The sequence below is a fragment of the Eptatretus burgeri genome, chromosome 15 (genome assembly GCF_056783735.1).
Source record: "Eptatretus burgeri isolate ZD-2024b chromosome 15, Ebu_testis_v1, whole genome shotgun sequence".
Classification (NCBI taxonomy): Eukaryota; Metazoa; Chordata; class Myxini; order Myxiniformes; family Myxinidae; genus Eptatretus; species Eptatretus burgeri.
In genome coordinates, this window is record NC_140975.1 from 5114998 (window position 1) to 5133379 (window position 18382).

At 42.7% G+C, this 18382-nt stretch overlaps 1 protein-coding gene across 14 annotated transcripts in view; it reads left to right on the plus strand.

The window, feature by feature from the left end:
- Positions 1 to 18382, plus strand: part of HDX (highly divergent homeobox) — a 41242-nt gene that overhangs the window by 19338 nt on the left and 3522 nt on the right. For 13 of the 14 annotated variants that reach the window (XM_085858119.1, XM_085858126.1, XM_085858127.1 and 10 more), the window contains 4 exons: positions 6023 to 6169; positions 6311 to 6722; positions 14547 to 14671; positions 16596 to 16682. In XM_085858119.1, coding sequence (XP_085714245.1) covers positions 6023 to 6169; positions 6311 to 6722; positions 14547 to 14671; positions 16596 to 16682 — 771 coding nt within the window. The remainder of the gene's footprint in view (positions 1 to 6022; positions 6170 to 6310; positions 6723 to 14546; positions 14672 to 16595; positions 16683 to 18382) is intronic. The other variant, XM_085858122.1, reaches the window with a different exon arrangement.

Genomic DNA, 18382 nt, shown 5'->3' on the forward strand with positions numbered 1-18382 from the left:
GAGTCACCAACTGTCACAATCTCACCACATGTCACCATCTCATCATCATCTCTCTGATGTCTATAATGCTTAAAAAAAAATGCCAAATCTTTTCAGATTTCAACCTAAATAATTGGTGAGATGGTGAGATCCGATCGTCAAACATGGTACCAGATGTGAAAAATAACTGTTAATTAGACGGTACATTGATCGGTAACATCAGCGAAGGTGTCACGTGACCTCTCATATGCGCTTATCGTGATAATTATTCAAAAACTGAAAATAGTACAAACAAAACCTCAACATCAATTTAAAGGTAACGAGACGACCCGTGAACCCGTTGGGTTCCCGTTGTGACAGCGGTTGATGAAAAAAATCATTTCAACAAAAAAATAAAAAGATAGCTCCAGCGAACTATACCGCTGAGGTTGTTTGCATTGATCAAATCCTCCCAAAGAGTACTTGACTGAATCGGGAATTGATTTTTTAATAATTTTTTCGTTGCCCGATTTGAACGAAATTTGATACTGCACACCGCAGGCGAATGGTGAGTAAGGTGGCCCGAAAATTTTTGCGCTATCATGCCCCGTTTTGGCTGTATTTCGGGAACATACGTACATACAAGATGAGAGTTTTAGTAATATACCGGATGACCCGTGAACCCGTTGGGTTCCCGTTGTGACAGTGGTTGAGAAAAAAAATCATTTCAAAAAAAACAAAGAAACAAGCCGGTCGGCGACGAGGGATTCGCTTGAATCGAAGCGCTGGATACTATGCTTTTCATTCTGACCGATCCACCGACGAAGATTCATTGCCAAGACGTATTGGTTCACATACAATTGTTCCTCTGCCTGGCAAGATTTTTCCTATTGCGTATTTTGCCAACTCGTACTCCTCATAAAAAATGACGGTAAATAGACACCCTATTTTTGAAGGACTAGCATTTGAAAAATAATCGGTTTGCTGGTTTGTGCTGTGGAGCCTCGCGTTGCAGACACACACACACACACACACACACACACACACACACACACACACACACACACACACACACACACACGGAAAACCCGATAAACTTCTCTCAATGCTCTTGTTTGACCACACCTCCTGAGCCACACAATATTTTTCATAAGCCACAACCACTTTCCAAAAGCCACGCCCACTTTCCTACGCCACTCCCTCTTTTCATCAACCACGTCCACTTTCCCTAAGCTCCGCCCACTTTCCTAAGCCCCTCATAAAAAATGACGGTAAATAGACATCCTATTTTTGAAGGACTACCATTTGAAAAATAAAACCTCAATCAAAAATTGTCTCGAGTAAAATTTTCTAAATATCTCGAAGTGTTTAATTCTGAAGTGTCGTTTCTCTGCAGTCAAAACTGAAGGACAAGTATTGAAAATACTGAACGCGGTTTTTCGGCCGCTGCACAGCAACGGGTGGTTGCTAGGCAACGAAATTCAAACGCGCACATTCCCAATATATATTCCACATGTTGGCAAAGTTTCATCGAAATCGGTTCGCTGGTTCGTGCTGTGGAGCCTCGCGTTGCAGACACACACACACACACACACACACACACACACACACACACACACACACACACACACACACACACACACACCGAAAACCCGACAGTTAGGAATATCTAGCATATATAGCGAATCCAACAAGCCGGTAGGCGACAAGGGATTCGCTAGGATTGAAGCGCTGGATACGATGCTTTTCATTCTGACAGATCCACCGACGAAGATTCATTGCCAAGACATATTGGTTCACATACAATTGTTACTCTGCCTGGCAAGATTTTTCCTATTGCGTATTTTGCCAACTGGCACTCCTCATAAAAAAAAAATGACGGTAAATAGACACCCTATTTTTGAAGGACTACCATTTGAAAAATAATCGGTTTGCTGGTTTGTGCTGTGGAGCCTCGCGTTGCAGACACACACACACACACATGGAAAATCCGATAAACTTCTCTCAATGCTCTTGTTTGACCACACCACTTGAGCCACACAATATTTTTCATAAGCCACTCCCACTTTCCTACGCCACTCCCACTTTAAATAATAAATAATTGGAGGTGGTGTGTGGGTGGGGAATCGTTTACGGTAAATAAATAAATAATTGGAGGTGGTGTGTCGGGAGGAGAATCCGAAATGGTAAATAAATAAATAATTGGAGGTGGTGTGTGGGTGGGGAATCGTTTATGGTAAATAAATAAATAATTGGAGGTGGTGTGTCGGAAGGAGAATCCGAAATGGTAAATACATAAATAATTGGAGGTGGTGTGTGGGTGGTGGAATCGTTTTCGGTAAATAAATAAATAATTAAAGGTGGTGTGTGGATCGTGGAATCGTTTTCGGTAAATAAATAATTGGAGGTGGTGTGTGGATTGTGGAATCGTTTTCGGTAAATAAATAAGTAATTAAAGGTGGTGTGTGGGTCGTGGAATCGTTTTCGGTAAATAAATAATTGGAGGTGGTGTGTGGTTGGGGAATCGTTTTCGGTAAATAAATAAATTATCGGTTTGCTCATTTGTGCTGTGGAGCCTCGCGTTGCAGACACACACACACACACACACACACACACACACACACACACACACACACACACACACACACACGGAAAACCTGATAAACTTCTCTCAATGCTCTTGTTTGACCACACTTCTTGAGCCACACAATATTTTTCATAAGCCACGCCCACTTTCCTACGCCACTCCCACTTTAAATAATAAATAATTGGAGGTGGTGTGTGAGTCATGGAATCGTTTTTGGTAAATAAATAAATAATTGGAGGTGGTGTGTGGGTGGGGAATCGTTTAAGGTAAATAAATAAATAATTGGAGGTGGTGTGTCGGGAGGAGAATCCAAAATGGTAAGTAAATAAATAATTGGAGGTGGTATGTGGGTGGGGAATCGTTTACGGTAAATAAATAAGCAAGCAGTCATAGACTGGTACTTACGAAATCGTCAACTTGACCTCTGACCTTGTCTAATAAAAACATGAATCAGTCAGAAGCCCAAGGGGAGCTTGAATTCTGAATTCATTGTGGTCTACGATTTTACACTGTGGTTTGCAGATTATGACTCCCAGACAAAAACTAGATTTCTTATAAAAATTCCATTTTTTTGTTTTTATTTTTAAAAAAGTGATTCAGTACCAGCAGGATATGCCAGATAATAGGTGTATTACTTTTCAGAAGAATCTGATAAAAGACTTATTATTATATATATATATATATATATATATATATATATATATATATATATATATATATATATATATATATATATATATATATATCAGTTATTCATCGCTGTTCCAGAATTTCGACAACCGAGTTTTAAGCGTCCTAAGCGATCGCAAAAACCGAAGACAAAATTAAAATCGCAGTTAAAACGAACTCGTAACGTCGAGCGAAACAAAAATACTCCATTTCTCCACATGAATTTATGGAATTATGTTTGACCTCACTGTGACCTTGACCTTTGACCGATTTTGACCAAAATCTAATCAGCACTAGCCATCAGCCTCCTGAATCACGTGGTGCAATTTGACATTGGTAGCGTCTTCCATTCTCGAGTTATCGTGCCTACAAACAAACAAACAAACATACAGACAAACAAACAAACAGAAACTGAAGTCATCAATATACTTACGAAATCTTTAGATTTCGTAAGTAATAATTCGATGTGGTGTGTCGGGAGGAGAATCCGAAATGGTAAATACATAAATAATTGGAGGTGGTGTGTGGGTGGTGGAATCGTTTTCGGTAAATAAATAAATAAATAATTAAAGGTGGTGTGTGGATCGTGGAATCGTTTTCGGTAAATAAATAATTGGAGGTGGTGTGTGGATCGTGGAATCGTTTTCGGTAAATAAATAATTAAAGGTGGTGTGTGGGTCGTGGAATCGTTTTCGGTAAATAAATAAATAATTGGAGGTGGTGTATGGGTGGGGAGTCGTTTTCGGTAAATAAATAAATTATCGGTTTGCTGGTTTGTGCTGTGGAGCCTCGCGTTGCAGACACACACACACACACACACACACACACACACACACACACACACACACACACACACACACACACACACACACACGGAAAACCCGATAAACTTCTCTCAATGCTCTTGTTTGACCACACCTCCTGAGCCACACAATATTTTTCATAAGCCACGCCCACTTTCCATAAGCCACTCCCACTTTCCTACGCCACTCCCACTTTCCTATGCCACTCCCACTTTTCATCAACCACGTCCACTTTCCCTAAGCTCCGCCCACTTTCCTTTGCCCCTCCTAAAAAATGACAGTGAATAGACACCCTGTTTTTGAAGGACTACAATTTGAAAAATAAAACCTCAATGAAAAATCGGCTCGAGTAAAATTTTCTAAATATCTCGATGTGTTTAATTCCGAAGTCTCGCTTTTCTACATTCAAAACTGAAGGACAAGTATTGAAAATACTGTACGCGGTTTTTCAGCCGCTGCACAGCAACGGGTGGTTGCTCGGCAACGAAATTCAAATGCGCACATTCCCAACAAATAATGCACATGTTGGCAAATCGGAATTGGTTCGCTGGTTCGTGCTGTGGAGCCTCTCGTTACACACACACACACACACACACACACACACACACACACACACACACGGAAAACCCGACAATAAGGAATATCTAGCAAAAAAAGCGAATCTAAAAATGATAGCTCCAGCGAACTATAACGGTGAGGTTGTTTGCATTGATCAAATAATCCCAAAGAGTAGTTGACTGAATCGGGAATTGATTTTTAAATAATTTTTTTCGTTGCCCGATTTAAACGAAACTTGATATTGCACGTCAATGTGAAAAAAAAACCGGAGAAAACAAAGTCGAAGAAATTATTGTGCGTAATCTTCTAAACACAATTTTATTTTGTTAATGAACACGGAAGTATTAGATCAAAATGGCGATGGTTGTTTTATGCTTAAAAAGGAAATCTTTCTTTTTCTATACTAAATGTTTGAGATTTTTAAATAAATCATTTCAAGAAAATAAAAAAGATAGCTCCAGTGAACTATACCGCTGAGGTTGTTTGCATTGATCAAATTCTCCCGAAGAGTACTTGACTGAATTGGGAATTTATTTTTAAAATAATTTTTTCGTTGCCCGATTTTAATGAAATCTGATAATGCACACTGCAGGCGAATAGTGAGTAAGGTGGGCCGAAATTTTTTGCGCTATCGTGTACCGTTTTGGCTGTATTTCGGGAACATACATCCATACAAGATGAGAGTTTTAGTAATATAATAGGTAGATAGATGTTACTGCTCTTCTAAGAACATAACTCTCAAGGGTGGAAGAAGCATTTGTATAAAAGGCTCCTAACTTAGCTAACTTTTTCATGTATATATATATATATATATATACACCCTGCAAAAATGTTTAAACAAGCCATTTTGATCCGTAACGTGTTCTGGCCCTTGATAGAAAAACATTACAATAATGTTTAATTTTGTTGATATTCAAAAGGATTACAATAATATGTTTAATTTTGTTGACATTTCTTTTCAATATTTTGCAGCTTCTTGAAAAAAAATGTTGGTCTCTAAATATGTGTTTAATTGTGGTGGTCCATTTGATGTACATTAGATCCCAGACAACGTACATGGGGTACCTTTGTGGGAGGATGGAGGGGATGGGTGGAGATGAAAGGAGGAAAGGGGTGAGGTTGGAGGAGGCAGGGGAAGGATTAGGGGACAGGGAAAGGTATTGGAGGGGACTGGGAATGGGAGGAGGGACAGGACGGGGTGGAAGGAAGGAGGTGACGGGGTGGAAGGAAGTCGGGGAGGGGAGGGATGGGGTGGAAGGAGGAAGGGGATAGGGTGGAAGGAGGGAGGCGACGGGGTGTAAGGAGGGGGACGGGGTGGAGGAGGGGGGACGGGGTGGAGGAGGGGGGACGGGGTGGAAGGAGGGAGAGGAAGGGGTGGAAGGCCGGGTACCTTTGCTACTAAATAATATAAAACCAAGCCCTGTGATAATGTCTCCTCCTTGTGCAGATGCAGGACCGAACTCAGTTCAGTCCACAGGACCTCGCATTACTAAAGAGGTTTTGGGATGATGGAATGACAAGCTTAGGTTCCATCTGCAAGGAGAAAATGGAAACAGTTGCTGCTGAGCTCAACATTGACTGTGAGATTGTACGGGTGAGTGTTGTTTCTTGAAAGGTATATACAGTACCATGCAAGGGCTGGGCAAGACCCGCTGCTATTCCTGCACTTATTTGGGTCGTAAACTTTGGGTTTTTTTTTTTTAATGTACTAAGCGAAATCTCCAATGTTCTCCAGAACTGGATCGGTAACCAACGGCGTCGATATCGTCACCAAGGCCGTGAACCCCCACCACCATGTGGTGGTCCTCCATCGCTCCTTCATTCCGCCATGGCCTCCGCCTCTCCCGAGCCAATCGGCACAGACGGCTTGTCACAAGGTGTGCCAAGTGATCCAGGAAGCAGCCAGGATGTGTTTGACAGCTGGGATGGCGAGGAGATGGCAGTCTGCAGCGGTCCAGCATCAATAGCCTCAGACAGCTCTCATAATGAGGCAGTAGCTGGACAATATCACGCTGTTTCAGACCAGAATGATCTCTTGAGACCTTATGGTGAGAACTCGGGGAGTGGGCAGGTGTCGGCATGTGACGAGGAGCCTGGCGATGAAATGGAGAGCGAGGGAGTAGCAGAAGAAACGATGGAGGATGGAGGTAAGGCAAAGTTATTAAACATTCAAACAACAGGGGTGGACGCAGGATTTTAGGTGAGGTAGGGCGAAGAAATAAACATTGTATTGAAGAAATTTTTTTTCTGAACAGAGCGAGGGCAACCTTTTTTGTGGGTGTTTCTCGTTGGTGTTTACTTCTCTTTGCACACAAGTCTGACAACAAAAACAGTCAAATTGGGATAGTTTCTTATAATGAGCTCAGTGGATAATATGAATCGATTTTAAAAAGTTATTTAATTGTTTATCATTTCAGAATGTTCACGATTCATGTTCAGATTTTTGATTCGTTTTGATTAAAAATCAATAATTAAACGTTCATAGGATGCAATCTCTTGTATATGAAGCAATGGTTAAATTTCATTGGAACACTCGGTGCGCTCTCTTTCTTTAATGGATAGTTCACAATGGCAATTCATCAAAGGACCAAACGAACAAAAGATGGTATTACCGACAACACGACTGCACTCGTGTAATCATCAATCGTTAAAAAATTCCAACACACTGACAAGGCTCTACCAGTTAGTGGAGTTACAAAAGCAAATTGTAACAGTTTAACTATTTATTACCTTCTTTCCGCGTGCACATCATGGTCCTTAAATTCTCTCTTTCTTGAAGGGGAAAAAGCCCTTTTTGAAGAACTTTATCGTTCCGCTTCGGCCGTTGTTGGTGTTGTTGTTAAATCGGGAAATTAAAATGTCAATAACAGAAACTCCACCGAAAATACCGAATTGATATCCATCTTTTGCAACAACGTTTATGACCCAAGAGATCCTGATTTTTGGCACAATGTATATTAATTAATGCACTTCAAAACGTACGTGATAATTAAACACCCAAAGCATTTCCTGAAATGTAATCGTTACACATTTTACGTTTTAATTGTTGAAACGCTATTCAATATTAAGTAGGCTTGTCTACCTGGTTATATATTTGGTTTTTCTGTGGAAATTGTTCGACGTTCCGAGACCGCATCTTCGATTACATACATCTCACTACATGTGAACAACGATCTCTCTTGTTGGGGGAGGGGGGGTAGGCTTTAGGGAGGCTGCACATTAGGTGCGCTGTTTAGAGAGGACATGTACCGGATCCGCCCCTGTGGCCTAAGAACAACATTGACATTTTGAAATACTGTAACACCCCTGTCTCTGTCGCCCCTCTTTATGTCGTTTTGGCAATGTGTCGTCACGTTATTAATACCATGACCTGACTTGCGTTACCTCAACTTTAACACTTTTTTTTTTCTTTTTTTTTGTATACCTTGGTCGAGGCTCGTATGAGAGCTAAAACACAACTCACAGCAAGGAGGCATGAGACAAGAGGGGCGGGAGTGGAAGGGACAAAACATTGGGGAACAGACACAGGTGAACTGTGGAAGGGAGAGGGATGGGGATGGGACGGGGAACATGGCGAGGAGAAGATGGACATTACAGGGACTTTCAGGAAGGAAAGCAGGAGAATTGAAGGAAGTGGGCTTGGGTGGATTATCGGGGGTAGAAAAGATCGAGGATTTGGATGGGGGAAGATAAGAGGTGGTGGTGAACAGCTGTTTTGAAAGCCTGGAGGGAAGAATGGGAAAGAATAGAGTGAGGAAGTTTATTCCAAAGGCGGGAAAAAAGAGGAATGAAAGAGTGAAGATGAGCAGTGATTCGTGATTTTGGTAGTTTTACCAGAAGGGGGTTGTTGGCGGACCTTGAGCGCCCTGTGGAAATGTGCTTGGGACAAATCACAGAGAGAGCAGGGGGGCAAGGCTGGAGAGGAGTCGGTAGAAGACAGAAAGACCACCGACCAACCTGCGGTGATTGAGTGAGAGGCCCAAAGACTCAGCTTCATTGCGGGAGATGCCAATGATCTTAAAAGCCCTGGTTTCGACAGCGTGAAGTCGAGAAAGGTGGGAGGCAGGAGCACCAGCCCAGAGGGGAGAGCAGTACTCCATCAGGCTACGGACAAAAGCTTTGTAAGTGGTCAGGAGCTCAAGAGGGCCGAGGAAGGACTTTGCACGACGGAGGATTCCCAGTCGGCGACTGGCTTTTGAGGTGAGGTTGGAAATGTGACTTTCCCAGGAAACGTCATGGCAGATAGTGAGACCCAGAAGCTTGAAAGAAAAGACTTCTTCCAGAGGATTGTTGAGAAAGTGGATGGGGGGGTTTTGTAAACGGTCCTTTCGAAGAGACATAGTGAGAGTGTGAGATTTGTCTGGATTGAAAGACATGTTCCACTTGTTGGACCAGTTTGTGATTTTATCCAGATCTGCAGTGAGCGAAGAAGCTGCTGCTTGCCGGTCTGAGGGATGACAGATGGTACGGCAGAGGGTGGAGTCATCGGCAAAGAGAAATAGAGGATTTTCCAGAGAGTCCGAGAGATCATTGATGAAAACCAGAAAAAGAACAGGGCCCAGAACGCTACCTTGAGGAACTCCAGCCTGCACAGGAAGAGGGGATGAAAGAACTCCATTTAGGGCCACACGTTGACTGCGACAGGAGAGGAAGTCTGCGAGCCATGAGTGGAGATGGCCTTGAATACCATGGGAAGAGAGTTTGGTGAGTAGGGCAGGGTGCCAGACTGTGTCAAAAGCACGTGATATGTCCAGGGATACGGCTCGGATTTCCTGTCTGGCATTGAGGACCTCCATCCATTGATGGGAGAGCAGTAGCAGCATATCCAGGGTAGAGTGACCTGGTCTGAAACCAAATTGATGATTGGAAATCAAGCCATTGGAGAAGAGGAAGGATTTCATGTCTGAAGCGATGATGGATTCCATAACCTTGCTGATGATTGGGAGAAGGCTGATTGGTCTGTAGTTACAGGGATCTGTTTTTGCACCTTTTTTATGCAGGGCAGTGATGTTAGCAGATTTCCAAGCAGATGGCAGATGACCTTGGGCAAATGAGAGGGTGAATAGAACAGAGAGAGGGTGAGCAAGAGCAGAAGAGCAGGCTTTGAGGACACGTGGGCTGATGCCGTCTGGACCGGTTGCAGAATCTGACTCGAGGTTTGAAAGCAAGCTCTCCACCTTGTCAGGAGAAAAGGATACAGAGTCCAGGGACAGTTGGGTGCGACTGGGTAAGGTGGGTAGAGATAGTGATGGGTTTAGGACACAAGATTTAGCTGCAAACACCGAGTTTAGACATTCAGCTTTATCACGTGTGGAATCAGCAGTGCGGCCATTTGAGGTAAGGGAGGGGATGGAGGGGGAACATACACCAGAAACAGATTTGATTAAACGCCACCAGGATTTTGAGGAGGGAGAGAGGTTTGAGAGTTCAGACTTGAGATGAGAAAGATGTTGTTTTCTGGCTCTCCTGAGGGTAGATACACACTTGTTCCGAGCTTTGTGGAAAGAACTGAGATTGCCCTCAGTTGGGTTTGCTTTCCATGAGGCAAAGGCAAGTTGTTTCAGGACAACTGCCTCGCCACAAGCTTCAGTAAACCAAGGGCGGGAGGAAGGGTAAGACAACTGAACACGAGAGGGGATAAATCTGTGCATGAGGGAGAGCAAGTTTCTTTGAAAGAATTCCCAGGATGAGTTGATGTTTGAGAAAGTAGTGATAGGAGACCAGTCTGTAAGTTTGATGGCTGCTCGGAGACCCTGCCAGTCGGCTTGAGTGAAATGCCAGACTCGACGGCGGTGAGGTGGTTCTCTGATAACAGCCAGAGAGATGTCCACTTTAATAAGGACGTGGTCAGAAGAACCGATTGGAGCGAAGGAAGAGCAGCAGATATTGTCAGGGAAATTTGTCAAAATCAGATCCAGAAGAGATGGAGTACCATTGGTTGAGATCCGGGTCGGGAAGTTGACCGATTGAGTCAGTCCTAATGAGTCGCAGAAAGCTTTTGCTGATGTCCCATGGCAGGTGAGAGAGGTACCCACACCTAGCCAACTGGCGTGATGACAATTGAAGTCGCCACATAAGAGGAAGAGAGAGTTTGGATGAGAAGATAGAAGATGGTCCATGTTTTCGGAGAGTGAGGTGTAGATGGAGTCATCACTGTTCGGTGGACGGTACAGTACACATATAAACATGAGGTGGGAGTGGAGGGGAAGCCGAAGCCAGAGGTATTCCTGGGGGTGTGGGGGAGTGAGAGCAGTGCAGGGAGAGTGAGGAATAGAGTCTTTGATGAAGAGAGCAACACCTCCACCAGGACGAGGCTCAGGTCTGTCATACCGTAAGAGGGAGTAACCAGGGAGAGATACTTGGGAGTCAGACACGTCTTGGGAGAGGAAAGTTTCTGTTAGGCAGATAATGTCTGGTTTGTCAGTGGCAACCTGCATGGAAAGATCTGAAAGGTTTGAGCGAAGGCCCCGGATATTTGAGGTCCACACTTTTAATGAAGAGGTAGGGGAGGAGGCTTTGGGTGCAGGAGGTGGAGGGCGGGGGAGGGTAGGACGAGGGACGAGGGGGGAGGTAAGGAGGGTTGCTGAAGGAGTGTGGGGTATTGCAGAATAGCGAGGGGAGGGGGCCGAATGAGGAGTAGAAAAGGCTCTGTGGTGCTGGGAGAGAGGGGGGACAAGAGACAAGGAAGATGGCAGTTGAGGATTTGAGGAGGTGGAGTGAAGAGATGGAGGTGAGATGGCAGTGGAGGGAGGCAGGTTGGTGGATGAGAGGGGGGGCAACTTAAAGAAGGAAGAGTGAGGGGGATGAAAGGTGGGAGAAAGGTGAGGGGGAATTTTTGAAAGAGGTGAGAGGGAGGCTTGGAGGGAAAAGAGTGGGATGGTTGCTTTGAGAGTGAGAGTGAGGGGTGAGGGGGTGAGTTGGCACTGAAGTTGGAAAAAAGAATGGTTGATGGAAAGCGAGCATCCATGGCAAACTGTGGTTTTTAAAAGTTTTAGGTCAGAGATGCGATTTAACACAATTCTTGATGGATGCAATGAAGGCGAATTCAGAGCATGGAGAGAAGAAGCGCTGTAATAGTTGGATTTTTAGGCAAGGAATGAAGGAGAGGTCGAAATGAGAGCAGTCTGTTAAAATAGCAGAAGAGTAGTGCATTGTGAAACAGTAAAGAGTACCACATGTGTGAGAGAGGAAGATGAAGCATTATAAGATCGTTTTTGTTGTTAATATTAATGTATGAGAGAGTTCAACAGATTAGGTCATGGAAGTGTAAAAAAAAAAAGAAATCGAGGAAGACGAGGAGGAAGTTAAGAGGAAGAAGAAGTAGCAGAATCGGGAGAAGGTGAGCGTGTTGTTGTTGTTGTTGTTGGGTATATATATATATATATATATATATATATATATATATATATATATATATATATATATATATATATATATATATATATATTTTTTTTTTTTTTTGAGATAAGAAAGAGATTAGTTGGGAGAATGAGGGATGTTTGGAAAGTGGGGAGGATGAAAATTGAAGGTAATGGGGAGGATAGAAATTGAAGGTAATGGGGAGAAAAAACAAACAAACAAACAAAAAAAAAACGATCGAACACCGAGTGGAACCGGTAGGCCTCAAGCCTAGGACTAGGCCTCAAACACCAGGTAAGAACGTCGACATAAATATTCACAAAATAGCACGATTTTTGAAACAAAACCGAACTAGGAACACACATTAACATGTAGGTGAGAAAATTAAACAGTTAAAACGGGACAAATAACAACCGGAACTTAACTTTGAGAACGTCAGCAGGGAGCCCCGAAGGAGACCTCTTGCCGCTCAAAACCTGAACCGGAAGTCCCAATCCAGACAAAACTTACATTGTTTAAAAAGCAATACCTCTTATTGTCGACAATTTTAAGAGCTTACGAGACCGATAGAGATACCAAAATACAACGCGAAACCATCAAATTGGGAGATCACAAAATCGCCGAAAGAACGACTGTACTTTGCTTCATACATAAATAAATGTACTGTACTGTACTGTACTGTACTGTACAGTGGCTAAAAGGCAGCGTAAAAGTATCACCTGAGAAGTGAAATTCCATGCTAATCGTCCAGTGGATGCTGGTGAACGTGCCGTTGATGTCGCCGGGTTATTAAGTTTGCCTCCGATTGTGGTGCATACCATCTGTATAAATGCCGACGTTAACTGAAGAACGATGAAGAAGAGGTACCACCAAGTTTGACCTCTTCCTGAAGATGTCTATTTTTATTTAAATAAGTCTCGTAATTGTTTATTTCAGGGGTCGTACGCCTCCTGGAAAATCCTTAAAACTCCTGGAATTCAATTCCTATCCTGGAATGTCCTGGAATATGCTTAAAAATCAAATTAAACTCCTGAAAACTCCTTTAAAAAAAAAAAAATATATATATATATATATATATTTTAGATTTCCGACAATCACCTTGTCAACGTCTCGTAAATATGCCAAGGGAGACTACTTTCTCAACGTTGTAGATTGTCGGAAATAATATTAATTTACGACATTAATGTATCTTATTAGCGCCAAAAAGTGGTCCTTTACGACCGCATGTGCAAGTTATCCCGCGCTTTCTTTCTGTTTTATGAATTGGATTGTTTACACACTTCAGCGATCGTGAACTATTCCCCCCGGGAAGTGCATATTCAACGAGTGCTGGCTCAAACATCTGGAATACGTATCTTGATTGGAGTGCGGCACAGATAAATACAGTGCAAAGTGTAATATCTGCCTGAAGATTTTCGACATTTCGAACCTGGGCGAGCCTGCCATTCGGAGCCACGGAAAAGGATCGAAACACAAGCAGTTACTGGAGCAAAAGAAGGCAGCTGGTGGATGCACCATTGGAGATTTCTTCTCTGGATCATCGAAGGCAAATGAAGGGCAGGGGAGCACAGCTGCTCCAACTCCAACGCAACCGAAGCCCTCAACTGCGCCACTAACCTCATTCGTCAGCCGGAACGATTGCCTTACATCGGAAGTATTGTGGACTCTTAAAGTGGTGAACTCCCACAACTCTTTTAATTCATGTACAGATGTCTCGTCCTTGTTCGCACAGATGTTTCCAGATTCAGAAATTGCAAAACATTTCTCCTGTGGTGAGCGAAAATGTGCATACATGTGCAATTATGGTATTGCACCGTACTTCAAGCATCAACTAACAAAAAAAAATTCTGATGAAGATGGTTATGTTCTTCTCTTCAACAAAAGTCTTAATCAAAATACGAAGAATAAACATGGATATACATGCCCGAATCTGGGAAAAGGATCAGGTACTGTAATTAATTATGCGTTAATTATATTATACATGTAATGCAAGTTCCAAAATATGATGCTGATCAAAATATGACTTTGACTTTAAAAATTGTGCCAAAAACTCCTGGAAAATTGAATTTATTGTCCTGGAAAACTCCTGGAATTTTCTTTTAAAGTATGTGTATGAACCCTGTTATTTGTTTACACGTATGTGTATTCGAATATAAACTGTCATTAACCAAAAAAAAAAAAGAAAGGATAATGTCACGGGTAAAAAAGGGAAATGTAATAAGTGAAGTGGCAACATGAGGAATGCAATTCCCCCTTATTCCATTAATCCTGATGAGAAAGATTGCTTCGGTTTCTGTCGTTTCGATATTCGTTGCACTTTTCAGGAACGCATCCCTGACATCAACCTGGGGCTGATTGTAATCCATCATGTCATCGTTCATAAGATCAAATCTTGTGTTTTTCTCAAGTTTCTTTGAGTAAAAATGTCTGACAATGTCAGTCTTTCAAGGCCTCGGGAGCTTTACGACAAGATAAGAACTTTTTCAAGCTAGTAGAGAATGGTGCAACATTCCATGGAAAGTAATGAAATGTGGTGGTGAGTTTGGTGGTTTTTCATTGTTGTTAAATATGTGGCATGATGACGTGTTGGCTGCTCTATCACATGTCCTTAGCAGGAGACGATGCGACGTGCAGGCCTGAGCAGGACGTCCATGAGGAAAGTCCAAAGAGGGGTCACCAGAACTATGAGCATGAGAACCTCCAGGATGGGTGGCCTTCGGATTTGCCCCGTCACGTGGTATGCATTTGCATGTAATGGTTTAGGGGGTTTCTGTTGAGTAACACTTTGGCTGCAACATTCTTACTGTAGAGTGTGGAGGAAGTTTCCGTAGTTGTGGGGCTGGTGAGAGCGATTGCTTTTCACATAATGTCTCCATGTGTGGTCGTTCTCCATAAATATCATCATTAATGGATTTGCAAAGTTGTAGTTCAGAAGATGCACATTGAATAACAAAAGCAACATCGGGCCCAGCAAGTTGAGGCTGCGTTCGAACGATTATCGTCAATGGTGTTTTCATATTTGAAAACTATGAATGAAGCACCTCTCCATAACTAGTGCACTTAACATGAAAGGATTTAAGGAGCCAGATGGTTGCAGGTGCAAAACAACTTCATCAGACTCTGACTGCCGGGGACAATCGAAGCTGCACTCAAGAAAGGAGAAAATTGGAATTTGGCCGGGGCACTGGCGTGCAACTGCCCGTCGTTTTCAAGAGGTACCCTGAGGCCTCGCATGCCTGCAAATGAGTTCTATCGAACGGGACAGCACCAGAGCTGCACAGTAGTCTTCGGTCATGGCGTCTGAGCAGTGGCCGGCTTGGTTCAGATTGACTGTGGTTTCTGGGGCAAAAGTGATTGTTAAGAAGTATGTCAGCAGTATAAATTTGAGTGACTGTATTGGTGATTTAATCACGCAACATCTTGACAACGAATATTCTGGCTGAACTATTGCATCAATTCAGTGCAGCAGCAGGGATAATTCGCAGGCAACTCTCGATCGTGCCGATTTTGTTTCCGTCGAAAGTTGTTAACCGCTGTTCGTATTGAAAGATTTCGGTGCCAAGTACGTCAAAGTTTCCCTGCGAGATACTGATATTCAGCCTTCAATGGACCAGAAATCAGCCTTTGATGTGCTCATGGGGTTGGGGAGACGGTACGATCAGATACCCGCTGAAAAGTAAGAGCTGGTTATGGCTCTGATTGACCGTTTTGAGCGTGTTGACTCCGAGTGGACACCTTTTTTAAAATCCTATCCAGCGCTATGCACTGTTGCGCACATGCACCTATGCACTGTTCTCAGCATTGTTTCCATTTTTTGATAATCCAACAGGTTTCTATAAGAAAAACATGCCAGACTATCTTGTAAAAACAAATTTTAATCCTTCTTTATTGTTTTTCACATCAGATGATACAGTGAACATGGGCATCCTGCATTTGAATGGTCTTCCATCTTCAATGTTTTCTTAGATCCTCCTGGTCCGGGATTTATATTTATTTTCCCCCCACCGACCCTCGTCTTTTCCATGGAACATCCGAAACAAATCATAAAAATATATAATTTCTAAAAATTGAAATTATATTTATATTTATATTTCGACCTACCGACCCTACATTTGAGCTGAAGAACTGCGTAAACCAAGTTATAAAATAACTAAGGCCGAAGGCTTTTACTATATATATATAATATAATCTCATTATAAACTTACTCTATACATTCACAAGCCCCAGCTATGTCTTTCCCATTGGTGCTCAGAAGAACCCAAACCAGATATACAGTCCATTCATTGGTAGAGATACGTCTGGGGATTGGTGTAGCACACGCCCGTCCACTCGTCTTGCACCGGCCCACATTGTTGGAAGTTTGCAGTACTGTCAGCTGCCCCTTTGGCGAACTGCGAAAGTTCTCCAAGTCTTTTGTTGTGCAGAGGCACAGCCTCGACCTCTCGGGTACTTTCCAAGTGTTTTTGGCTTCTTTTCGAAGGTTCGTGAGCCGTTTCAGGTAACGATCCTTATCTCGCGCACACACAGTATACTTTACGGTGCCCCGCACACCGAAGTGTGAAAAACATGAGAAAATAAAGTGTTTCTTGTGAAGGTAATTTTATTCATTCACATTCTCTGATGTTTCATCATCACATTGATTCTACTCTTCGTCCTTCCAGAAGAACGAAACCACTGAGAATGAAGTCGTGGAATATGAAGAGTTTTCCTGTCAGACAGAAGATCTGATTAAACTTCTGGAGAGCAAGGCAAGTGTGCAATTTCCCATGAATCTCGTGGCAAAGGTTTTTACCGCGAACGTCATGGTCCGGACGAGTAAACTCAAGGTTCCTGAAGGAAACAAAATTGTTTTTTGTTTCATTTGTGAATCCCGAGACAGAATGTGATTTCGATAACTGTGCACCGATTATCTTACTTTGTAACGAGGGAAATGGAAGTGTTAATTGATCCCAAAAGTTGTCAGAATATTGATGTGCAAGATGCCTTTATAGATGTAAGTGAAGGAAATCTTGAGAATCCACCTCACACCGTTTAACTCTATGTTGTCCACTGAAGAAGTCATGCTGCACAATCACAGTCGTTACAAGGCTTTTTGGCGTAAATTGGGACTCGGATTTACAGTACATCGATTTGACATATTAAACTGGGTTGGTTCCATGGAATGAGGGAAGCAAATGAGGTTTTGATAATCCAGTGGGAACTTAATCTCTCAAGTCTTCGTGATTTAACTTCTCCGCTCTGCGTCGCAGGGCGATTCATCAGTGTGTGTGCCGTTTCACTGATGGACGTTAAGTCAGGCATCCTGTCTGCCGGCATTGCTTGATGGGCGTTAAAGATCCCACGGTGTTCTTCGTGAAGAGTTGGCGAGCTATTGTCAGCACCATGGCCAAATTGCAAATTCCCACTCTAACCTACAGGGAGTACTGCAACAGTGGCACAGCCTCACCCCCAGCACGTGATGCTTGCTAACTGTAGCCATCTGCTGCATACTAATGAAGGATAAGAAGTAGAAATACACCACTCCCGAACCTCCCCCCTCTCCCCCCCCCGCCCCTAAAATATAATAAATATATTATATATACATATATAAATCACCCTAATGATATCGGTGCTTGTCTCACTGTTATTATTCCCAACAATTCTCCCCCCCGCCCCAACTCCCACCTCCCAGTTAAGCCTGTATCTCACTGGGCTGCGACAGCTCGCGACTAGTTGGAGACACCAAATTGCGATAAAACGGCGATAATTTTCACTTGGAATCACACTGAATTTATACTAAAACACATTTGCATATGTCTCATGAATATCGCACGAATGTCCCACGAACTCCCGGCAAAATTTGGGATGAACTTCACCTGGAGTTCGCATACATGTCACACGACATTCGCGCGACGTTCAGGTGACAAAACTGAGATTTTTTTGGCACATGCAACTGTCGCGTGACGGTCACACGACGGTCGTGCGACCATCGCGCAAATGTCGTGCAACAGTCGCACGACAACTGTGCGTGACAATTGAGAAATCGGGACTATATATATATATATATATATATATATATATATATATATATATATATATATATATATATATATATATATATATATATATATATATATATATATATATATATATATATATATATATATAGCCTCTCCCTTCCAGCAATCATATTGTCAGTTGGGAAACGAGTAAGAGAGTACCTGACTGAGTGCTACAATGGTGTGGGAGCTGTGCCCTGGCAGAACAGGATGGTGGGATTACAGGAGAATTCTGACCTAGTCTGATTGTTCAAAGTGTTTTGTTACTTGTCAACGTTGCACCCACAAACATTGTGTGTGACCCAATTGTTCATCTGCCTTGATAGGGGCTTGTGGGTGTGACCATATTTTGTGTGTGACCTAATTTATGTAAAAATATGTGTGACGTGATTTATGAATGATAGGAAGGT